General features: G+C 39.8%; 1 protein-coding gene, 1 long non-coding RNA gene and 1 pseudogene across 6 annotated transcripts; 2 read left to right on the top strand and 1 right to left on the bottom strand.

The window, feature by feature from the left end:
- The first annotated feature begins 520 nt into the window (after positions 1 to 520).
- LOC143892337 (3-oxoacyl-[acyl-carrier-protein] synthase II, chloroplastic-like) lies at positions 521 to 19,486 on the top strand. 5 transcript variants are annotated; one of them, XM_077396880.1, is made up of 13 exons: positions 521 to 1,058; positions 3,008 to 3,169; positions 3,430 to 3,533; positions 8,442 to 8,552; positions 8,669 to 8,764; positions 8,845 to 8,890; positions 15,404 to 15,483; positions 16,495 to 16,563; positions 17,722 to 17,806; positions 17,886 to 18,040; positions 18,121 to 18,201; positions 18,960 to 19,019; positions 19,111 to 19,486. In XM_077396880.1, the coding sequence occupies exons 1-13, from the start codon at positions 791 to 793 to the stop codon at positions 19,231 to 19,233; spliced, it is 1,440 nt and encodes a 479-aa protein (XP_077252995.1). In that variant the 5' UTR covers positions 521 to 790; the 3' UTR covers positions 19,234 to 19,486. The 5 variants fall into 5 exon arrangements, with proteins under 5 accessions (XP_077252995.1, XP_077252992.1, XP_077252994.1 ...); XM_077396877.1 differs by having other exon boundaries at positions 3,008 to 3,213; positions 3,330 to 3,533; positions 15,410 to 15,483; XM_077396876.1 differs by having other exon boundaries at positions 522 to 1,058; positions 3,008 to 3,213; positions 3,330 to 3,533.
- On the bottom strand, positions 9,927 to 13,421 carry LOC143845980 (uncharacterized). Its single transcript, XR_013234611.1, has 2 exons — positions 12,753 to 13,421; positions 9,927 to 10,137 (listed from the first exon to the last, which is right to left on the bottom strand). It is a non-coding gene; the product is annotated as an uncharacterized LOC143845980 (long non-coding RNA).
- A 4,371-nt stretch (positions 19,487 to 23,857) lies between the features above and the next one.
- Positions 23,858 to 25,388, top strand: LOC143846430 (delta(12)-fatty-acid desaturase FAD2-like; annotated as a pseudogene).
- The last annotated feature ends 279 nt before the right edge of the window (positions 25,389 to 25,667 follow it).

Raw genomic sequence — 25,667 nt, 5'->3', positions numbered from 1 at the left:
GACTAAGTGAGAGGAGGGTACGAAAGGTTGAAAAACAATGAAACAAAAAAACTCCACTCAAAATATGATTTATTTTCCCATGTTTTTTGGCGACTTCTCAGCCTCTACTCATTCATGATCTATCAAGTCTCTCCACCCCCCAACCCTCTCTCACCACTTGAGAAACTAACTTTTCATGGGGAAAAAAAATTAATGGTTGCCAAACATGGGCAAAGTAATCTTTGTCATAAAATTTGACTTTTAAATGAAAATTTTAAATTTTTTTAAATGAAAATTTTAAAATTTTATTTTTCCCCACTAATCTGGGTCAGTATAAAATTTGTTTTATGCCAACTTTACTTCAAAAGAAATGGAATATGAAAATTCCAAGAAGTAAAAAAAAAAAAAAAGGGCGGAAATAATCCACAGACGAAAACAAACAAAAGCGGTGCATGTTGGGCCCCATCGTGAATGGACAGCGCATAGAATCGCTCTCGCCCTCACCCTCGCCCTTTTATCCGAGTGGCCACCCTTCCACAGGATTTCATGCATACCCTACGAAGTAGAGAAGCCTCTATTCTCTCGTCTTTTCCGGGATTCTCGCACCAACTTTGAAAAGTTGCAGACTTTCTTCGTAGAGTTTGATAAACATATCCCCCTCTCTCTTCTCCTCTATCACGCAATCTCCTTCGAAGAGGAAGAGAAAAGAAACGAATTGAAATGAGAGTTCTTAAAGACAAAGCCAATTAGCAGAACTACAACAGAATAAGCAACTTCTTCTTGTGTTTTTTCGTTCTTGCATGCAAAATCAATGGCGATTGTGTCTTCTCTTTGCAGCTGCTTTCTTGCTGCCTGTGTTTCAAGGACCGAGTTGGGTACCGTGTCTGCAAAGAAACGTAGAAGCACCAAATGGTTCAACAAGAGCTCTTCATATCTTTTGTGTAAAGATCACGTTGAGGTGGTGGGTCTGAGCTCTTGTTTCCTTCCAAGATTAAGTGTCGAGAATGGGTTTCAGAGGTTTAGATTGTTTTCAAGAAAACCCATCAGAGAACAGAGGAAGAACTTCGTTCATTCGTCGGGTACGGCTTCTTCTTGGGTTCGAAACTGAAAAACATTCGCATTTTCCGTTGAAATTCTTCTACTTTCTGCAGTTGGTTGTTTCGTTTCCAATAGGTTCTGTTGCTTCTCGTATTCAACTAGGAGCACAGATGGGTCCCTCTCGGTCTAGCTTCGTCCTATTGTCCTACACTCATAGGGGGGAAAACCCTGTCACAACTTCTGAAGGGCTTGCTCCAGAGGACTCAACGACACATGTCAGCACGTGGTTTTGCTCGATTTAAGCCCCAGCACGTTGTCCCCCACTTCCTTGGGTCTGGTGCTTGGTCCGAGGAAGTAGTCTGGGTCCCTCGTGCCTTGTTTCTACTGCTCGGTGCAGCGTTCTATTAGGAAATTGCTAAAGTCATGAATCCTAATCTTAGGTGCATAAGATACGCATTCATATCGTCCTAGAATTGTGCGCATTGGGTTCCACGCTACGTCGAATAATGATGGCGGGTCCACGTGTCACTGATAGGCGCCGTGATTGCAAATGATCACGGTCCTTATCGTCGATTCTGGTGGTAAGTTTCTATAAAAGGTGGACTTTAGCTTCATTTTTTTACTTCTGCATCTTGTTCTGTTGTCCACTTTTTGCTCTTTTCAGTTAGCAATCTCGGATCCTCATCATTGTCTTGGTTCAAATTTCTAGGGTTTGTTTGAACAGAAACAACACAAGATAAAAAAAATCGATATATACTTGTGAAAATCTAAGGTTCTGGAAGATTAACAATCCTATTCTCCTTCTTTTTCTTTTCTCTTTTTCCGTTTTTCTAAGTCATGTATGATTAGTTTCTTTTGAATCGGATTTTACGAATGATAAATCAGTATTTATGATTGTTTTCCCTTTAAATCAGTTAATGCGTATGATCTATATAGTATAGAAAACTATTTTTCTTCAAAATCAATTCATGCATGTGATCAGTTCATGCGTATGATATATAGTATAAAAAATTATTTTTATACGCATGATGTTTATGATATAGAGAATAATCTTCTCCCCAAAATAGTTCACACGCATAGAGTTATAAATAGATAAGTAGTTCTTTTAGAAAAATCAGCACCTATGCACGCTATTATAATGTATTTAATGATGTTTTCTCTTTGTAAATCAGCACCTACATGCGGAAAAAGTATATATATTAGGGCTGTCCCTTTACAAAAGCAGACCAGAAACTCAATCTATAAGTTATATACATAGTTTTCTTACACCGCAGCCCATGCACAATGGGTACTAAATGAATATATAATAGTTTTATGTCAAAGCAGCCCCTCAACTGATATTTGAAAAGAGTACAGTTGGCTTCCTTGTGTATTATTTTGTATGTATGTTTTAGGGTAATATATTAAAGAATCGTCGAATGTGACTTTCTAGGCGAATGCGACTCAAAAGATAACACCCCAAATAATTCGAAACGAACATTCATTTCTAGGAAACCGCCGGATTTTAACCCCAACAAGTTCTTCTATCAATTTAAAGAAGTTGTTGCAATTTGTGATTGTGTTTCTTCTTGGGCCACTTATGAAAGTAAATTTGGTTTTTTCATTTTTTTTGTCTGCGTTGGTTTTCTATTAATTTTTCTCTTATTTCTAAATTTGATTATGTTTACTGCTCACAGTCGATGTCCACACAGGATTTCTTAACTTTACAATCTTCGGGTGCATTTAGATACGGAGTTCAGAATTATTTTCTTCATCTAATTCTGTTGTTCTTGCTTATATTTGAATTACAATAAACACAAGCCGGAAAAAAATGAGTATTCATGTTATTCTAGGAGTTCTTTCAGCGTTTGATTACCTGTTTATGATTCATGATCAAACTGAATGGAGGTTTTTATTTTAGCCAATGCAATTTGAAGTTGCTTTACTTTTCAAGTTAATTTTTGTAATGTTACTCCCGTTTGATTTCAAACCTTCGTTTTTCTTTATGTAGTGATGGATGTTAATAATCAATGGAAGGGCAATGATGGTTCATGGAAGGGGAAAACAGAAGAAAGAAAACAAAGAAGAGTAGTTGTCACTGGAATGGGAGTAGTGACCTCTCTTGGTCATGACCCTGATTCTTTCTACGACAACCTGCTCGAAGGAAAAAGTGGTATTAGCAAGATTGAAAGTTTTGATTGCAATGAGTTCCCAACGGTGATTTCAATTAGAATCCATTTCAAATCATCTTTTACTTAAACTTTGCTAAAAAAAAACATCTTTTACTTATACTGAAAATGAATTTGACTCACTGAATCTTTAACTGTCTACAGCGGATAGCTGGAGAGATAAAATCATTGTCGACCAATGGGTGGGTTGCACCAAAATATTCGAATCGTATGGACAAGTTTATGCTATATTCGCTGGTTGCAGGCAAGAAAGCTTTGGCCGACGGTGGCTTGATTGAAGAAACATTGGAAGCACTTGAAAAAAGCAGATGTGGAGTGATAATTGGAACTGCAATGGGTGCGATGAAGGTATTGGAGACTAATGGTTTAATTACCACCAGAATCATGAAGGCCATGTTTGGCAACCATGAATTTTTTTCATTGAATATTAGCTTACAAGTGTTGAGATAGGAGTAGGGAGAGTGGGAGACGGAGTGTTACGAACTTGAATCGGTTCGCAACACAATTGATCTTCTTAGAGGGAAGATCGGCCTCTTGATCAACTTCGAGGGAAGGATCAGTCCTCCTATGTGCACAAGACACAATTTCTCAAACTAGTTTCTTCATTTATTGATTTCCATTAGCGTAGCATGTGCTTATATGAAGCACTCCAAGATAAACATAGAAAGATCTTATTATAAGAATAAAAATAACTAAATAAAGATTATACTAATCTTAATTAGTATTCTAGTCTATCAAGCTACTAAATATATCAGATCTAGTAAAATCTGATCTTATTCTCTAAATAAGACAATAATTTATTCCAATCTAAGTGGGACCCATCTAGGTACGTATCATTTATTCAGGTGCCTAGATGGGTCCCACTTAGAGTGGAACAAATTAATTAGATATTTTAGTGAATAATATATTTTAGTAGTTATGTTAGATTAGAACATCTATTTAGATTATGATAATCTTTATTTGGCTATATCTATTCTTATCATAAGATCTTTCTAGATCCTTCTATGTTTATCTTTAAGTACTTTATATAAGCATATGTTATTGTTAATGGAAATCAATGAAGAAAATTGTTTGGGAAAGTGTCTTGTGCACAAATGAGGACTGATCCTTCCCTCGAAGTGGATCAAGAGGCTGATCTTCCCTCCGAGAAGATCAAATCAGCTGCACCGGTCTAGGTTCCTAACAAGTGGTATCACTTTCATCTTCTTGTAATTAGTCATCATTACCCATGTCGTCATCAAGAGTTTAGGCGGCTCCATTTTAAAACTGATATCATCGAGCCTTTTGTCAAAGCTCTTTCGTTGCGTTTTTTGGGAATGGTCTGGATGTTAATGCACGGATGGCTGTGGGAGAGGATCTTTATATTGGCGTTGGACGGGCCGAGATGATTGGCGAATTTTTCAGCGGCGAACTCGTTGAACTCGAGGATATTGAAAATCAACGGCTATTTTCTTTTGTGGCTTCTTTAATTTTTCTTCTATCTGCTTTCTTTCCCCATTCTTTTTTTCTCCTCTTTTTCTATTTCACCGCCTCTTTTTCATCTTCCAGGGCTTCTCCATCGTCAAGCTCATTTTTTCCAAGCCTTTCTCAAATTGTTTTTGTCTTTCCATCATTTCCAAAACGATGCTTTGATCTTCTGAAGATCTCCACGTATGGATTCCAAAAACTCTGAAGGTGCAAGCCATGACGCAAGATCGACGGCTCTGATACCACTTGTTACGAACCCGAATTGGTTCGCAACACAATTGATCTTCTTAGAGGGAAAATCAGCCTCTTGATCCACTTCAAGGGAAGGATCAATCCTCCTATGTGCACAAGACACAATTTCTCAAACTAGTTTCTTCATTCATTGATTTCCATTAGAGTAGCATGTGCTTATATAAAGCACTCCAAGATAAACATAAAAAAATCTAGAAAGATCTTATGATAAGAATAAAAATAACTAAATAAATATTATACTAAGATTAATTAGTATTCTAATCTATCAAGCTACTAAATATATCAGATCTAGTAAAATCTGATCTTATTCTCTAAATAAGACAGTAATTTATTCCAATCTATGTGGGACCCATCAGGCACTTATCACGGAGAAAACTGAATGGGCATGAGTGAGGAGACTCTCGCTCCCACCCTCTTTACTGAAAAGAAAGTTACCTTGTTTCCTGTTGACGAAGTCTAGAAACCTCAAACCACCTTGTTGCGTAGCAGCGGAGGCAAAATAGACAAAATAACAAGAAAATCGGCCCTTCCATCACCATCGTAGGGAATAAAATACTTCGATCATCCTCGAAAAGGGATGAGATTTATTTCAATCCCATCGAAGTCGAATTTCTCGAAACAGAACTAGAACAACTCAAAAGTTCCCAAGCAACTCAAAAGCCTAAAGGCAAATTTTCATTCAATAATCAAAAGAAGTCCATTACAAATTTACATTGCTTTGATGATAACTATTTATAAGATATAGAAACCCTAAAAGCTAACTTAAAGCCTAAGCAACTAATCTTAGTTGTCCATCTAAACGTACTGAAATAAAACCTAAAAATTTAGACTTAAAGAACCCAAATATAGAAATCCCGTAATAAGCATGTAGCACATCCTAAAAATGCTCATAACTTCCTCAGATCACACCCATATCATGTTATCTTAGGCCCGTTAGATATACGATCGAAAAATCATTCTAATGATAGCCAAATGACAAGATTTGATGCTTGAAAAATAGGCTACAAAATAAAATGACGAAAATGCAAATAAGAAAAATAAGAAATATGTTCTACGCTATTGAACCAAACATTCTTGGTGATTTCCGTTTGCATCATATATGGCACAACCCAAACACCAAGATTAAAAAAAAACCAAGAAAAAGTAACAAACAGAAGCCATACGAAAACTCATGTATACCTTCTCGGCAAAAAACGTGAAGCTAAATTTTTTTATTCAATCTCCAAACTCTAAAAATGTCCATACAGTCCAAAATAAACTTTAAAAAAGCAAAAAAAATCCTACAAAATACGAAAATTCCTACCGAATAGAAAACGGATTACAATTAGCCTACAAACTAGGAAAGACTTACAAACAGGAAAAAGCAAATAAATAGAAAATAACTAGAATGATTCCAACTTGCTATCTTTTTCGATTTGTGCCTATTAGGTAGGAGTGTCGATTTAGCAGAAAATATCCCATATTCTTTTTCTGTATTTTCCACTTGTGAAACTTCCCAAAATAGCCATGCTCAAAATTTGTTACTAATTTTTTTAATCGCATCACCTGTGACACGCCGAACCGACACCATGGTCCCGCACACGACATCGCCGCACACCTGAACCACTCTTTACATTATTCAAAATATTACGGTCCAATCACAAACGAATAAATTAAGGTAAATGCTATGATCTCACACCCGTCCCAAAAATAAATTTAGAAAATCAATAGTCTTTAACATTGTCCAATACTGATACTCATTCAAAAGCAAAATCAGAAATGCTAAAATATCCCAAATAAAATAACTACGATCCTACTTCTTTCTCCAACTATGCGCAGGAGTCAAGCCTCAGGATCTGAAAAAGTAAACAACGGCTGAGCTAATGCCCAGTAAAGTAACATGATACTACTCTAGTAGAGTCAATGCATGCCAGAACATCAAAGCCGGAGGTAATTAGTGTATTAGGTGAGGTTCAAATTCAATAAGGAGTAGAGAGTAATTATTACTGAATAAAAAATGAGGTAATTCAACGCAACCATGACAAAAATTCGAATTCAATGATAGCCAACTAGGACTCATGCACAAAACCGATATGTTAATGGAGTCTGAAACTAAGATTGAAACTGATCTGAAACAGAAACAGAACAAAAACACTTTTATGTCATAGGCTTAATCCTGAGTTCATTCTTTTCAAAAAAAATGAATATGAGTTCATCAGAATTTTACCACACGTATGTACAGATCAATATGACAGTGAGTCGATAAGGCAAGTCAGTAAGACTCTGATGTTTTTATAAAATCTAGAACCTTCACCACGGTTGACCGCGGCCCTATGCTGTCGACTGAGTATGATAATATGAGTTTTTCTCCTTAGCTAACTTTTCTTCCGATTTTTCACCAACTTTGCGGCCTCCTAACTTCTTCATTTCTCGTCGGAATCAAGTGAGGTTGGACTCGTTGGAAAGCACGGAACGGAAGGTTTCCATAGAGCCCATTGAACTCACCAGAGTCTTGACGGAACTCTGTCAGATGGCAAAAAATGAAGAAGAATCCTCTCCCAATAAACCCAAACTTATATGAAACAATGAGCTTAAGGATATAAAGACCAGAACCGTGTTCTACATCTATTTCTTACCTCGAATTAGGCTCTCTGATGCTTGGGACGATCTCCGGTAGCTCACGATTTTTTCAAGGAACTCCTCTTGAGTTTAAGGTGCCATTACTATTTATTCTCTTGACTAAAGAGCCCTAATCTGGATTTTTTTCTTTTGATAAAAATACCCCTTCGCACAATAATTATTATTTGGGTTATTTCATTTCCCACTACTATGTTTCTTAGTTGTCACGGGAAACCAAATAGAAACATGAGACTACAAAGAGATGAAAAACTTGAATTTTTTTCTTGCGCTCTTGACATGGAGGTGAGCGGAACAAGAGAAAGGAATGTGTGTGTGTGTGTGTGTGTGTGTGTGAGAGAGAGAGAGAGAGAGAGAGAGAGAGAGAGAGAGAGAGAGAGAAAGTGTGTGTGTGTGTGTGTGAGAGAGAGAGAGAGAGAGAGAGAGAGAGAGAGAGAAAGTGTGTGTGTGTGTGTGAGAGAGAGAGAGAGAGAGAGAGAGAGAGAGAGAGAGAGAGAGAGAGTGTGTGTGTGTGAGAGAGAGAGAGAGAGAGAGAGAGAGAGAGAGTTTCCTCTCAGATTTTCTCTTGGGTTTTTCTTTGGTCTCAAGGGAAAGGGTTGTCGTTTTCAGGTTAGCAGGTCTGTAGATTAATCCCATTGTAATCCTCGTTTTTTTTTTCTCATAGTAGAATATCAGAGTTCTCGCCTGTGGACGTAGGCATCTTCGCTGAACCACTTAAAATCTAGGTGCGCACCATCTGAGTGGATTTTACCCGGAGGATTTTATCAACACTTGACCCCGTCTCCCACCACTTGATAAACTAATATTCTATGAAAACGACTTTCATGCCTGCCAAACTTGTCCTAAGCTTCCTGCGCTTCATTAGTACTGATACTTACTACAGAGTAACATTCTGATGTAAATATTGGCCTTTGAGAGTAGATGGTCAATGATGCGATTTTGGCACTCAAGACTTCATACAAGAAGATCAATCCCTTTTTCGTTCCATTTGCAGCAACCAACATGGGTTCTGCCATGACGGCAATTGATTTAGTGAGTTATTACTCTTTTTTGTGCTGAAGTGCAATGAATGATTCCATTTTAAGTTCTGTTAATTATACTATAGCATGAGAGAAACTATCATTGGTATATGTTACCTATGTATTTAGGGATGGACAGGACCAACTTATTCAATTGCGGCTGCATGTGCCACCAGTAATTTATGCATTATCAGCGCCGCTAATCATATCATCCGTGGTGAAGCAGTAATTCATTCTCCCCTTTGCCTGAAACATACTGTTTTGAACAACTACTTGTAGAGGCTCATTTTGAAATTTGTGTACAGGATGTGATGCTTTCAGGTGGTTCTGAAGCTGTAGTCATTCCAATTGGTATGCCATAACTGATTCTGTTTTTTGGTGTTTAGATTTGATTTGTGTGGATCCTTCCGCTTGAAAAATGTATAGTTGAATGAACATTGTGTTTGCAGCATTATTACATTTTCTCTAAGTGAGTAAAGGGTTCCTGCACTCGAGCGCAGATAGCTTATATCTGCACTCGAGCGCAGAAATCTGCGCTCGAGTGCAAGAAACAAGGGTGGGGCCACATTGTTGGGGTGATCCTAAGCATTCATTTGAAAGGCTCCATTATGGATGGGGTGTGTACCAAAAATCAGCTTCATTGGATCATCATAGGATGTCCATTTGTGGGGGTGAAAATAGACAGATACTATTTGTCCACTAATCTGCCCATTTTTTCACCCCACAAATGTATGCCCTAAGATGATCTAATGGAGCTGATTTTTGGTGGACACCCTATCCATGAAAGGGCCTTCCAAATGAATGCTTTGGATACCCCCAACAATGTGGGACAACCCCTGTTTTTGCACTCAAGCGGAGATAAGCTTATCTGCGCTCGAGCATAGGAACCCTTTTCTCTAAGTAATAACTATATTTTCAAAGATATAATCCTTCAACACTCTTGATGTCACATTTGAATTTGTATCTTGAACTAGAGTTATAGGATTCACTGTGATGATGTTATGCTTGGTGCAACGGTAGGATACTACAATCTAAGTGTGTTTGGTTTTCCGTTATTTTCTTGTAAAGAAATTTAGTTTGTTGCCTAGGCGTCTTAATGCAGCATGTTGAAAATCTAGAGATCTCTATGTGCAGCGAGCGACTAGATGAGATGCAAGAAACACAAATGTGCAAAGCAAGAAACATAAGATTTATATGGTTCGGCAGTGCCTACCTCTACAGAAGAATAGGATTTCACTATTTCGATATAAGGTTACAAACCCTTCTTTCTGCCTTTTTTCTCTTGTCATGCCCTGAACACATGGACTGTAACAGCGCCGTGTATCCATTGTTCACCCCATGGGCATGCAAGGCTAAGCATCACATATAACCTTTCCACATTAACAAGTATGCAAAGCAACTAAAATTCCATTCCACCATAAGTAAAGGTTCCATAACTAAATTTATTTTTAATCCACCTCCCATGTGGTTCAATAAAATGAAATACCAACTTACTAATCTGTCTCAACTAAACATAAAAAAAATCTAAGAATGACTAAACTAATTAATTCCATGCTCTTCCCCGTTCTGGTTTCGTGTCCATATCTATCCCTCACTATCTGAAAAATAAACCACATGTCGAATGAGCTAAAGCTTAGAGAGTGAACATGTGTCCAATAATAGATGGATCAAATATGTAACACAACAATAAAGTACAAAATCATGATATTTTTCCAAAAGGCATAAAGTGAGCAATTCATCAAGAATAGCACAAAATTTTCATGATTTGCATGCAAGAATACAGTTGCTACCACACTTGTGACAATCACAACTTCTAGTTTCACAACAAATACTAGAAGAGATCGACAATTGGTCCTGCGAGGTCACGGCCAGTTTTCACAACACCTACTAGCACAGGTTTTCAGTTTCACAACCTGTGGGACCCGGGCCGAGCGAGGCGCTTGGTAGGAGGGACTGTGAAGGCCCCACTGCGTGCCGCTACGACCTTAGCCTTCACATAGGGAGCTCTGTGTGGCTATCGGTGTCGCCACTCTCGTAATCTAAGCGATTTCCCCACATGGATTAGAAATCCAGTGGGGAATAAAGAAATAGTCGCCACCTAGGACGGAGGGTCTAGGACCCTGCATGGACTCTGTGCTGATAGGCAGTGATGGGTCCATGCCTGGTTACGAGTGAGGAAGGTGTTAGGCACCCCACTCGCCCGAGAAGTCTCAGTCTCCTATGCCAGTTTAATTGGTTTTAGAAAAATTTAGATTAAAAGATGTAAAATGGAAATGGAAAAAAAGCTATCGTCAAGAGAAGCTACAACTAACAGATCTATTACACAATAGCTAAGAGTACGCAAGGAGGGTTGATATTACTGTCACACAACCTTGGCTGAAACAGGACCTGTCGTCTCCCTTTTTACAATTTATATAGATATCAGAATACATCCTCAATATCATAGGGGACGCGAGGGGATCTAGTGCAAGACCAACATTGCATGATCCTAATACCTATCTCCATCAACAACTATACAAACTATAATGCTAAAAGGATAAGCAAACACACATCAAAAGAAGCAAGGAAACAAACACGTAACAATCAAAAAAAGGAAACAACCCGGAAACCAAGAAATCAAATAATAAGAAAAAGAGTGGAAAGGGGAAAACAAAAGAAGGGAAAATGTAGGCTCGGGAAAGTTTCATCATCGCCCTAAGTCACCTTTGTTCGTTTTTGTTTTTGTTTTTTCTATCAAAATTGGGAAAACCGAAGAAAAACCCAAAAGGGGAAAAGGGAGGACAAGGTAGGGAGCTCAGAGAAGTTTCATCATAGCCCAAAACAGTTTTTTACGTTTTAAAATATTTTTCCTTTTTTATTTTCTTTTTAAATTGGGAAAATCAAGAAAATGCGAAAAGGGAAAGAATAAGAGAAGGTAATGGGCTCAGAGAAGTTTCATCATAACCCTAACACAATTGCTTCAATTTTCAAAACACCTTTTTGTTTGTTGTTTTTGTTTATTTTTTTATATTTTTTAATCAAAATTGGAAAAATCGATGGAAACCCAAAGAGGGAGAGAAGGGGAAAGGGTAAGGGGCTCAGAGAAGTTTCATCATAGACCCAAAACGGTGGTTACTTCATCATAGCCCTAAATCACCTTTGTTCGTTTTTGTTTTTGTTTTTTTTTTTTTTTATGAAATGGTATGATTTCTTTAAAGGAGCCACGACCAACATGGTCATGAAAACAAAAGAAAACAAAAAGGACAATCACCTATGTTTCCTACTGCTACACAACTGTAAAGGATTATTACAATCCAAAAAGGTATTTGAGAAAAAAGGAAAACTAATTGACATAGAAAAGCTAGTTGATTTTATTCAATTGTTAAACGAAGTGGTGCGAACATCAAGAGCAAAGCTAAGACTTCCAAAAACACCATTGATTTCCCAACATCTCAAACATAGACACCCATTTAACAAAAAGAAACCTCAAAAGAGAAAGGATGGAAAACATGCTGAATGAATTTTGTTAGAGAAATCCATTTCAAGGCAGGACTCAAGATGAAAATGGAAATACGAAACAATGCCTCACACCCAGCTGAAGAAATCAATGTGACTTCATTATGCTTTTACCGAAAAGGATAATGACAGATACTTAGCAAAAAAAAAAAAACTTAATGGAGACACACCAAGAGGGGAAAAGATTGTATTCACAAGCAGTCATTTCAATAGGAAGAAACAAACCATGCTCAAGAAAGATGCCCATGCCTTAATTGCCCAAATAAAAAGATGTAAATGACCACGGAATTGAAGCTTGATGCCACATGCACCGTAAAAAAAAATGATCTCCTAGACATATACTCAGAACGGAAAAAAATCATAGTTACCCTGCAAATGCCTTGATGGCTTGAACCTATATGCACCATTAAAAAAGCCTCTGAGCCATATATCCACACACACACATACACACACACATACACACACACACACACACACACAGGAGGAAGCCACAATTATTTTGCAAACGCACCCAATTTGAAAAAACTTGTTATGGAATCATCATTCACCATCCAAAATAAATCAGTGAAAACATGAATTTTAATGCTTACGGAAATCGCAACGAAAATCCTTTATTCATACAGAGGAGAAAAAGCAGATAATTAAATGGTAAATGCAAACCATAACACCATGAAAGAAGAGAATAAACACAGAATTAAAGAAAGCATGCTTTGCTTACTGGCGGAATCGCAGTCGGGTTGAGACAACGACTGCGGAAAAAGACTGGCGATGGCGGAAGGTGGCCAAAGGAGATGGGCTTCCGGTTGAACAGAAGGTGGGGATCGATGGTTGCCGGAGTAGGGACGGCGGCAATGAAGGTTGCCGGAGTTCAAAATTGATGTTGGTGATGGCTTGCCACGAGTGAAATCGACGGTGTGCGGTGTTTTATGGCCGGATTAAGAGTGAGCAAAACCCTTCTATTCCTCTTCTTCTTCTTCTTCTTTCTTCTTTCCACAAACCCCTTTGAAACCCTAACAGAGTTTCTTGTTGCAAACTCTAAAATCAAGAGAAAATTCCCCCTCCACAAATCCCTTTTAAAACTCTTAACTCTCTCTCTTCAAATTCTAACAAAACCCCTTTTCTTTTTCTTACATAGGAAATCTGCCCCTGCTCCTATTACTTGCATTTGGAACGTGGCCTGACTAATGAGTTTTGAATTTTGTCAGCACAAAATCAGATGCAGCCGCATCTTTTGTTTAGACCTGGCAAAATCGACCCACTCCCGCCCGTCGACCCAACCCAACCCACCCGCAAATTGCAAATTTCCAGGTGTGGGTTGGTATTTGAGTGACCCGTCAAAATTGAACTGCTGGTCACTTAGCTCGCCAAAACATGGGTTGGGTAGGGTGAACCGGCGGATACCCGCATTTCATTTTTTCTTTTGTTCGATTCGAGTAGATATTGGCTGCATTTCCTAACTCGCAACTAGACCTAACAAGAAATGATCCGGACCAGCGGGTCGACCCGGCCCGCCCGTATTTTCTGGGTCCGGGTCACTCATTTATGACCCGTTTGAAAACGACCCGCGGGTGCCCGTAGGGAGGTAAAACAACATTTTATTTTGGCTTTTTTCCTCGCATTTTTTAGTAGTTTTTTTCATAATTTTTCTATAGAAGCACCTCTTTCGGTATTTTTTTTCCGTAGTTTTTCTTATTTGAACCATTTTTCCCGTAATTTTTCTCCAAAACTCAGTACTTCCCCAAAAATATTCTCCAAAACTTATTATTGCTAGCCACCTTTGCAAGACATACTTCTCCCATCCTTTGCAGTTTGTATCACGTCAATGAATAAGACAAATCTGAATAAAAAATTCAACATAAATGGCTATCATCACATAATCACATGCAATTGCAAAAGATGGGCACGAAGTAACCTTTGGTGAAGGTGGCTAGCAAATCCCTATAAGAACAACAAAAATCTTAAATAACAGAAAAAAACAAAAATTCATTAAAAAAAAACAGGTGATCCACGGGTCCACACTTAGTGACTCGTAAATTTTTTAACCCGTTTTTTACCCAGCCCGTTTGACCCGAACCTGTACTGGTCGGGTCAAACCCAGCCCGGCCCACCCGTTTGCCAGGTCTACTCATAACAAATGGCACTTTAAGATAAAAGAGGGGATTTCTCTTTTTTGGAGGTTACTCCAGGCATTTTGTGTTACTTCATTGAGAAGCAATCCATACGAACCGTGAGATCAAAGAAAAAGAGAAATGGACGGTCTAGATTAAGAGGAAATGCAACCTAGTATAAAAGGGACAAGAGTTCGTTTGCAATGGGGGTACAAGAGTTCGTTTTCTAATTCTCTTCTTTTGTTTTTGTTGTTATAATTTCCTTACTCACCCAAAAAAAAAATACTCCTTGGCAAAAAATTGCAGGTTAACCGCGGGTTAACCCACCCAACCCACTCCCAGTGGGTGTGGGTCACCTAAGTGTTGACCCTCACCCGCATGACCCACAGGTAACCCAACCTAACCCTCCAATTTGCCAGGTCTACTTTTGTTAAAGATGATGCTTTAATCCTGAATATCCAGCCAAAGAGGCTTCTAAAGAAGCCTTCTCATCTAAAACACTTGTACCTTAGTGTCTTCCAAATTCTGTTTTATTAGAAGTTCTTTGCTTAGCGAGCTAATATTTTCATCCAAGCCCCCGCCCCCCCCCCCTTCCTTTTTCCGCCATAGGGTATCCCCACTATTCCCTAGGGATGCCCCGCAAGCATCTGGAGTCCACGTGCATCGGGTAAACAAGGGGGATTCAAACGCTCGTCACCCAAGAGCAAACCCATGACTTTACGCCAAAGAGCTACACCCTTATAACGTGAACAGTGGCCAAGGGCAACTTTAACGCTTTTTGACGTTTAAATCATGTAAAAAGGGGGCGAATTCCTCTGCAGGGGAGTTGAAAATAGCATCGCCCTTTGTTTAATGCTTTCTTTAGTAGATAGGGCTCTATAATTTATGGGGGGATTGCTAGGGTCCATTGAAAAAGACATTTGGCAGTTGCTCTGTTGCATGTCAGACCCCACATCATGAATGGAGACAAAAGCTGTTGTCATCATTCACGAGATGGCTGGTCTGACATGCAACTGACCAGCCGCGAAATGCCTTCAGTGATGGACGCTAGCAATTCCCATTTATGGGACTCTCATGAATGGTAGAAGCGTACAAGTAGTACGTGGATTATTATTCAAATTTTTTATGAAAATCAAAATTGCTTCTTCTTTGTCACTGTGACAGTTTTGTTATAACCGAGTATTGATTCTTCAACTTCAAGCGTTCCTTCTTCTTTCCTTCCACTTCTCATTAAAATTTAACTTCATAAATTTGTTTTTAGTATTAGGTGGTTTTGTCGCATGCGGGGGATTATCAAGAAAAAATGAAGATCCAACTAAGGCATCTCGTCCTTGGGATATGGTAAAATCCACATCTTTCATTCTATTCCTTTTAATGATGGTTCTTAGCAACGTCTTAACTGCAAAATCCAACTATAAATTTTACCGGTTCTCAGAAAATTGAATCCTGGGAAAACACCTCTTTTTTTTTCTCGAGAAAGCTAAAATACTGGTGTTCACCTATTTTCTTGAGAAAATAACAAGCCTAGGTGGAAAATATCAAATAATGACATGGAAATTGCCAAAAATGACGTGGAAATGTCTCTTTTCTCACAAGTGTGGGAAACCAAATCACACTATTTTGGTGAAATTTGGTTTCCCGTGAAAACAAGTGAAAAAAGATGGGCAAGCAGTTTCTCGGGAAACCTTTTCCTGCACAGTTCCTGCGCCCGTGAACAAGCACGGGAAACCTTTTCTTGCACAATTTATCGGGGTTTCTTTTCTTTTTGCCACGCAGTTTCTCGGGAAACCATTTCTTTTCCTTTCCTGGGAAAACAAGTGAACATAAGGAAAAAGCTTTTAAATACTTACGATTTCATTTAGGGAAATGTTATCAGCAATACTGTATTTTGATGATGGCACTCCTCACTTTATTAAAAGTACGGTATGGTCCGCACCATTGGATGATCCAAACCGTCCATTAGATGGGCCACAGCGTAAATAGTTTGTGCCCCAAAAATCATTTCCTTAGGTTGATCCTAACCCTCTGATCTGAATGTTAGAGGGTTGATCCTAACCCTCTATAGATCGGAGGGTTAGGATGAACCTATAGAAATAATTTTTGGGGCACAACCTATTTAGGTTGTGGCCCATCTAATGGACGGTTTGGATCATCCTATGGTGCCGGCCATACCGTACTTTTAATAAAGTGAAGAGTGCGATCATCAAAAGACAGTAGTGTTGACAACATTTCCCTTCATTTATGATGTCAATTTCTATAGGGAAATAAAAGAAATCAGGTTTGGAACTTTGTGATAATTCAAGTTTGAAACTTTGATCTATAATGTTAAATGAGATTCATTACATCTTGTAGGATCGCGATGGCTTTGTTATGGGTGAGGGAGCAGGCGTTCTCCTTTTGGAAGAACTGGGACATGCAATGGTCATCATTTTTCATTATTTTTTAATTTTATAGGGTTTGTTTTGCACAAAGAAGTCCTCTACTTTACTATATTGCCTATATTTGCAGAAGCCGTCTTCTAGTTTGACAATTTGCAAATAGAGTCATCATGTTTGAGAGAATTTTGTAAATGAGGTCATGCCATTAATTTGTGAACAAAATGCCTATGGTAGATTTTTTTTACTCAAAAAAACCAAAATGTCCTCGTACGTGAAAAGATGGAAATTACCTTGTAAAAGAACAAAATACCCTGATATGCCCAGCGGATATGTTTTGACAGCGTGGGTCCTACCAACTCAATTCAAACCCATGCATCAGATGGGGCCCACCATTTGCCTCATGTTTTGATGGGTACATCCACACAATCTTCACCCGAGCCCATGTGTATGGGGGGCCCCTCAATTATTCATGTCATGTCTTGGTGGGGTGGGCCCATTTATTTACACCCATCCATAAGAAAAGCTAGTGTGTGTGTAGAGAGAGATGGTATTCCCACACCCTTGATTTAAAAATAATAATTAACTGTCAAGGGTATTTAATTTTTTGTCTTTTCATGTATAAGAACGTTTTGATCTTCTCAAGGGCCCTTTTCTGGCTCTTTATGCAAGGGCTCCCTTGCATCTATCATTCCTCCTTTTTCACCGAGTCGAAAAAATCTACCTTGGATATTTTGGTCACAAATTGATGGCATGACCTGATTTGCAAAACTCACTCAAACATGATGACTTTATTTGTAAATTGTCAGACTAGAAGACTTCTTTTGCCAAAACCAATATATATATATATATATATATATATATATATATATATATATATATATATATTTGGGAGATGATATTTTCACCACCCTGCATTACACGCACACCCCTGATAACCTGATTTGACATGGAAAGTGGGCAACTTTATGTCAAATCACGTTATGGGGGGGGGGGTGGTTGTGCAAGTACTGCATGGGGTGAAAATATCATCACCCTTTTTCTTTTTCTTTTTTTATAAAGATCCTGATTTCGTTAAAATAGAAAGTCACGGAGTGCACTTCAGGTGGAATAGTTTTCATTGCTTTTCTAATAAAACTAAGTTTGATTCCAATTTTGGTGGAGTAAAAGGATTATTCATTTTCCACGGTTAAATGATTCTTAGGCCAGGGGAGCTGAAATATATGCAGAGTTCCTGGGAGGTAGTACGACTTGTAATGCTTATCACATAGTACAGCCTCATCCAAAAGGTTTGATCAACTTATGGGTAAAGAAATTTCCTCTCTTTCCTATTGTGCTTATGACATGCTAATAATCATCTTCTTCCAGGTGAGGGAGTGCTACTTTGTATAGAGAAGGCATTGCATGAAGCGGGAGTAAAGAAAGAAGATGTCAATTATGTGAATGCACATGCAAGTTCTACAAAACTAGGAGATATAGAAGAATATCAAGCTTTGATTCGTTGTTTTGATCAAAATATTGAGGTTTGATTTCAGAATTTACTATGTTAACCTTAAAATTAGAATGCATTACGTGCATCATGATTTGATTTTTACTCTCTCAGCTGAAGATAAATTCCACAAAGTCGATGATTGGAGATTTGTTAGGTGCCGCAGGTGCTGTGGAGGCTGTGGCAACAATTCAGGTATATCATATATACTCAGGATGCAACTTAGGCTGGGTTGGGCAGAGGCCCAGAGGCCGACCCTAACCCAATACAAGTTAGCATTTCCTCAACCCTAACCCAACCAAAACCCAACCTCAGGTCTATTAAGAATATCACAAACCGTATGTATAACCCCTAGAAAATAGGAAACCATCTCACCACTCTTTATCACGCATTTATCCATTGTAACTGTGACCCTGCAAACGTGTCTCTACAGGTTGTAACCATGAGCCTTTATGTTCCTCTATATAATACGAATAGACTGTTACAAATCTATTATGCAAAGTGCATAAGAAACAAAACATAGACTCTCATTTGTTAGAAGGTCGAGGAGGGTCAACCCCAACCCAACCCGTCTAACCCATTTTTTTTTCGATATCTGGTTGGCCTGAGTCGGGTTGGGTCAAATTGGGTTTGGATTGAGGAAAAATAAAAGACATAAAAAATATAATCCAAAGATTTTGAAAATTGCGATAAAATTTGAGGACGGGTTGGGTTCGGATCAGAACAGGTTGCTGGAGGCCTCAACCCTAACCCAACCCAAAATTAAAGCAGTTTGGCTTTTCCCAAACGTAGCCCAACCCTACCCGAACCGAAATCGGGTTGAAGCCCACTCAAGTTGCACCACTATATATATACTTTCTTGAGTTAATTTTAAGTTGTGCGGCTTCTGTGGCTTCTGCTACAACCCAAAGGAAATATTTATGTGCTCATCTCTGTAGTGCTTATTACTGTAGGCAATCAGGCGTGGATGGGTACATCCTACAATCAACCTAGACAAACCAGAAGAAATTTTGGTGCGTAATAGATTAGAAATGCCCCACATATAGTTTGGTTGATTCTTAGCATTTCTAGTATTTGATGCAGTGTTGACTATATTAATCTTAGGATATGAATCTAATTGTTGGAGCAAAGAAGGAGAGGTTGAACGTAAAAGTTGCTCTGTCGAATTCTTTCGGCTTCAGTGGTCTCAACTCTTCCATTCTTTTTGCACCTTTCAAGGAATTCTGACACTTGTGGCTCTTCTTGAAGAATGGCGAGTCCAAGTTCTTTCGGGCAAAAAGGGAAGTGCTGGTATTCTTCTTTCCCCTTTATCGTTTAGGAAGTTGCATCAAAGAGGCAATAATATTTTTCTTTCCCCTTGTAGCATGACTTGCTTTGTAAGCACTGGTTCATGAAATAACCATCAGTGAGGTTTTTGAGTTCTGATGAAGTATCGTTGACTAGTATTTGATTATTGAATGTGGAAGTAAACTTACCATCATCAGTTATGATAATTATGGTTCTACAAAAGATGAAAATGTTATTGAATGCTCATTTTAATTGATCTTGTTTTGAAATCTTTGGACTGCAACTCGGCTCGAATTTTAGCAATTTGGGTTGAGCTTCTACGATAAAAATGGGCTAGGTTTAAGTTGGCTCCAACTCATTTTTTAGGAAAAGTTTAAACTGACCTAGGTTGCAACCCTAAGAAATCCTCCCCGCAAAATTTGATCCAAACGTGCACAAAAAAGCTAAAGGAGACACAAGCTGCACAAACTGAGATTTTACGTGGTTCATCAAGATGCCTACGTCTATGAGCAACAGCCAAACCTTCTACTATGAGAGAGCAAAATACACGGGTTACAACATGAGTAACCCAAAACCCCCCAAAACTGTGACCCTTTCCGGCCTCCTCAACCAAGACCGTACATGAGATAACCAAACAGAAAACCAAGAAGAAACTCTCTCTCTCTCTCTCTCTCTCTCTCTCTCTCTCTCTCTCTCTCTCTCTCTCTCTCTCTCTCTCTCTCTCTCTCTCTCTCTCTGTGGCTGCTTTTTCTTTCTCTTACTTTACACCAAGAGAAACAATAAAAGGAGACACAAACGTGTTAAACTGACCTAGGTTGCAACCCTAAGAAATCCGCCCGGCAAAATTTGATCCAAACGCGCGTGCACAAAAAAGCTAAAGGAGACACAAGCTGCACAAACTGAGATTTTACGTGGTTCATCAAGATGCCTACGTCTATGAGCAACAGCCAAACCTTCTACTATGAGAGAGCAAAATACACGGGTTACAACATGAGTAACCCAAAACCCCCAAAAAACTGTGACCCTTTCCGGCCTCCTCAACCAAGACCGTACATGAGATAACCAAACCGAAAACCAAGAAGAAACTCTCTCTCTCTCTCTCTCTCTCTCTCTCTCTCTCTCTCTCTCTCTCTCTCTCTCTCTCTCTCTCTCTCTCTCTCTCTCTCTCTCTCTCTCTCTCTCTCTCTCTCTCTCTCTCTCTCTCTCTCTCTCTCTCTCTCTGTGGCTGCTTTTTCTTTCTCTTACTTTACACCAAGAGAAACAATAAAAGGAGACACAAACGTGTTAAACTGACCTAGGTTGCAACCCTAAGAAATCCGCCCGGCAAAATTTGATCCAAACGCGCGTGCACAAAAAGGCTAAAGGAGACACAAGCTGCACAAACTGAGATTTTACGTGGTTCATCAAGATGCCTACGTCTATGAGCAACAGCCAAACCTTCTACTATGAGAGAGCAAAATACACGGGTTACAACATGAGTAACCCAAAACCCCCAAACTGTGACCCTTTCCGGCCTCCTCAACCAAGACCGTACATGAGATAACCAAACAGAAAACGAAGAAACTCTCTCTCTCTCTCTCTCTCTCTGTGTCTCGCTGCTTTTTCTTTCTCTTACTTTACACCAAGAGAAACAATAAAAGGGAACAAGACAAAATCTGCTGAAAAGTGAGCCTGTGTGGCATTCTGCAAAATTCAATCCATGCGTGGGTGCCTGTGGTGTGTGTAAGTATACACTTACGATTTAAAACTGAAATCAACAAATTTTGTTCCCAACAGTGTAAATGTACGTAACGAGTGGACAAAAAGGGAACTTCCCTAGTAACTATTACTGATTTGCTAGTGTCATCGCAGAAGGCATTTCGCGGATGGCCTGTTGCATGTGAGAGCAGCCACACATAGGCTCACTTTTCAGCAAGTTTTGTCTTCATTCATGAGGTGGCTGCTCTCACATGCACAGGTCATCCACGAAATGCCTTGTGGGATGGAGCTAGCTAGCAAATCCCCAGAATTGAGAATTAGAATTGGTAATTTGGTATTCTATACCGTTTTCTCTACTTCAGCTGTTTGGATCGCACTGCCCTGTTTGTTTAAGATTATGACAACCAATTGTGAGTGCTAAACTGATGCATGTGCATCTCGCACTATCACGAGATCAACGGTCAAGATCGTCAAATTACCTGTGAAATTTCTGCAGAAAATCAAACACAACGTTGGCATATGCCAATGCAATAAATGCAAACCAAGCATAATGAAATTCATTTCAGAAAAAAACTATGTTGATTGAAAATATTATAGAAGAACTCAAATGACATATTTCCCACAACTGCTACATAGGAAAATGATCTACAATTAGGAAAAGCGCAGTGATAAATCGACTCCCAAATATCTTAAATCGACTCCCCATGTGTGTGTCTCTCTCCTCTGGGTTAGAGAGAGAAAGAGGAGAGAGAGACACATGGGGAGTCGATTTAACCCTTATGAAAAGTATAGAAGTTTAGGTGTGCCAACAAAATGTGGGTCGCACAAGCTTTAACTTCTGGCACCCGTTGTATTAGTTTCGTCTTCTAAGTTAAAACCTCCACAGTTTCATCTGAATGCATTGTTTGAAAGGCCTTGACGAGCTACCAATTGTTACCTACCATCTGTTACCATTTTTTTTTTTTTTTTGAATAGTACAAGATTTCATTATCGGCAAACCAAGACTGAGTGGTCAGTACAAGCATCAAAGAGAGGTAAGACACAATAAGATACAAGGGAATCCCCCCAAGGCTTAGGGATAAAATAAAATAAAAGTCATGGAGGGAGGAAATCAAATAGCTCCAAGGCCTCCCTTCAGACGCCATCCCTGGCTAACCTGTCAACATCAACATTTGTTGACCTCCTTACATGTGGAAGGATATATGAGATTCACCCCCCCTATCTTGAATCTCATCAAAATATGTCGCAAATCTCCACAAATATGGTTGGGAACCTCTATGCCATCGGATCACATCGAGCGAATCCCCCTCCACCAACACTTTATCCATGTCTTCATTCTCAAGAAGCCTGATACCTTGATGGACGGCGCGCACTTCTACTTCACTTGAATCCACCACCTCTATGGGTCCGCAAAAGCTCATTTTACTAATCCATTCTCATCTCTTAGAACTCCCCCAATTCCAAATGGTCCTGGATTCCCTATACTGGAACCATCGAAGTTCAGCTTCAATAAGCCTGGAATAGGTGACTCCCATGCCTGCACAATCTTAGGTTCTTGTTTTGAGTTGCGGCAAATCTCCTCCCTCCCATCCATAAATCATGGGATGACACAAATCTGAAACATAGGAGAGCCTTTACACATGCAATTGTGAAAGCTATCACTTTATTGTAAAGAAAAGAGGACCTCTTGGGATGACCTTTGAATACCCATGCATTACCCTCTTTCCATAACACCCATATCGTTGCTAGAAGAACTACATTACATACTATCTCTCCTTTCTTCGTCCACGGAACCAATGACCAACCTTCGCTGGAAATACACATGATATTTCAAATTTAGCCAATATGCTATTCCACACCTCTCTAGCGACCTTACAATGCATAAACAAATGGTTCACTGCCTCAATAAAAAGTTAGGATCTTGACTAAATGTTATGAGCACGTTGATACCGCAACCAATCAGATGACAATCTCAAACTGATGCTTGCTTCTGTGATGTCCTTGATCTCGTTGTATGTCGTAGGAGAGGCTACAAAATTTGCTCCCTTGTTGTTCACGATTAGAAGTTCGTGAGCCTATGGATGATGGTTCTCAAGAAAGCTTGAAAGGGAGAGAGAAGCTTGATATTAAACCTTCTTATCTCTTGTGTAGGGTGTCTTTACGAGACTAATATCCCACCCAAAACTAGGAGTTCATGAGTCACACAGAAATCTAAGAGTTCTAGAGTTACATGGTAGTAATCCATGAGTCTCATGGAAGTCCAATGGTCCAAGAGTCTTACCCCCGTTGGCAATTCTCGTATTTTGATGCCCACCATTGGCAATTTTTCCTAAAAAAAAAGAATACAGATACTGCGGGGACGGTATTTATCAAAACTTGGTCGTGTGGATATCAAATCCCTGCCTTAGAAATTTACGACTTATTTAATAGTTGTAGTTGAAAGGCCTTATGAAGGCATACTCATCATCCCATCGTTGATATTTGATCCAACAACAGCTCACTTTTTGAGGAGCTGCAGTTGGATCAAATATCTACTGTGGTACCTTTATCGTACTACCTTTATGTGTTTATGAGGCCATTCATCATAGGAAAATGATACGGAGAGACCGAGAGTACCACCTAGAGGGGACCTGCAATGAGAACATGGCATGTGTTCAAACAAATTACTTTTTGATGATTGCCCTAAAATTAAGGGCTGGCTCACATCACTTGTGATTTTGTGGGGTGAATCAGTACTTGTTTGGTCCCCTTTTAGGTCCCACTCTCGGTTTCCATAGCATTACTCTTCAATCTTCATGAAATTAGCAGTAGAATTCTTTTGCAAAAATCACGAGTTCAAAACAAACTAATTGACATGCAGTATCATTAAGAAAATATCGTAGTCCGGATTCATTCAAGAACAGTGCATTTTATGGTGGACAAGAAGCACATGTCTCTACAACTCTTGAAGATCTAACCACTAACAGCTAGCGGCGACTATGGGCACTAGCGGCAGAATGTCCGCCCCCCACAAGAAGGAAAACTTTCTCCACCGAGCCCCCTATGCAAAACCTCCCTTCACCCTCACCCAATTGAAGAAAGCCATCCCTCCCCATTGCTTCCACTGCAGTATCGTCCGTTCCTTTGCCTAAGTCCTCTCCGATCTGACCATCTCCGCCGTCCTCTACCACATTACCCCCACCTACTTTTCCCTCCTCCCTCCCCCTCTCTCCTACCTCGCCTGGTCCCTCTACTGGACTGCCCTTGGCTGCGTCCTCTCCGGCTTCTGGGTCCTCGCCCACGAGTGCGGCCACCACGCCTTCTCCAACTACACCTGGCTCGACGACATTGTCGGCTTCCTCCTTCATTCCTTCCTCCTGGTCCCCTATTTCTCTTGGAAATACAGCCACCGTCGTCACCACTCCAACACTGGTAGCCTTGAAAGCGACAAGGTGTTTGTCCACAAGCCCAAATCCGAGCTCGCCAGCTTCTCTAAATACCTCCACAATCCTCCCGGCCGTTTCCTCACACTCTTCATCACTCTCACCCTAGGTTGGCCCCTATACCTAGCCTTCAACATCTCCGGCCGGAAGTACGACCGCTTCGCCTGTCACTATGACCCTTACAGCCCCATCTACTCAAACAAGGAACGGCTACAGATATTCATCTCCAATGTCGGCGTCCTCGCCTTGTTAGCCCTCCTCTTCCGACTCGGGGCGAGTCGCTGACTCAGGTGGGTTGTCTGCGTCTATGGTGCCCCATTGCTGATTGCGAACGGGTTCTTGGTTCTCATCACGTACCTGCAGCATACCCACCCGGCACTTCCACATTACGACTCATCCGAGTGGGACTGGCTAAGGGGCACGCTCGCCACTGTTGATCGGGATTACGGTATCCTGGACAAGGTCTTCCACAATATCACAGACACCCATGTGACGCACCACCTGTTCGCCATGATTCCGCATTACAATGTGATGGAAGCCACCAAGGCGATCAAGCCCATATTGGGAGAGTATTACCAGTTTGATGCCATGCGTATATATAAGGCCATGTTTAGGGAGGCCAAGGAGTGCATTTACGTTGAGGCCGATGAGGGGACCAAGGATAAGGGTGTTTTCTGGTACCGGAACAAGTTTAATTAGATAAACTCTGTCCATTTCTGTTTAACGTTAGAGAAGTCTACTTGTGTGTGTGTTAGTTCTCTACCTGCACTAAAGGCTGTCTGTTTGCTTGGGAGTGATCCAAGGGAAAAGAATAAAAAGAAGAAACAGAAGGAAGATTTTATCCGCTCGTTGTTCCGATGTAGTGTTTGTGTCTTCGCCTTCATTTCCGTCGTTTAAAACGCATCAGTCTTTTATTTCTTCTGCTTTACCATCCAATCCAATCGGTGATGTGTACCCCTGTTTTGTGCATATAACTATGGCGCATATGGGTAGTTATAATCTAATTCCGGTTGCATCGAATCAACCTCTTTCCCCGTCATTTCTATTTTCTATTTTGTTTATTTGCATTACGGCCGATTAGGCACGTAACAACCCCATTCTTGAAATGATCCTACAATCAGCCTGCACTCCCAAAAATGGGATTTTTTTTGCTGACATTGGAAGTATTAGAATGGCGAAAAAGAATCACACATGAGAAAATTAGCACTTGCAGTGGTAACCCAAAGAACTGTCAAACATTCATAACTATGCCGG

The sequence above is a fragment of the Tasmannia lanceolata genome, unplaced genomic scaffold (assembly GCF_043159265.1).
Source record: "Tasmannia lanceolata isolate RefF3 unplaced genomic scaffold, GAP_Taslan_0.1 ptg000015l, whole genome shotgun sequence".
NCBI classification, from domain to species: domain Eukaryota; kingdom Viridiplantae; phylum Streptophyta; class Magnoliopsida; order Canellales; family Winteraceae; genus Tasmannia; species Tasmannia lanceolata.
Note: the sequence above shows the minus strand (reverse complement) of the source record. Positions and strands in the feature narration are given on the sequence as shown.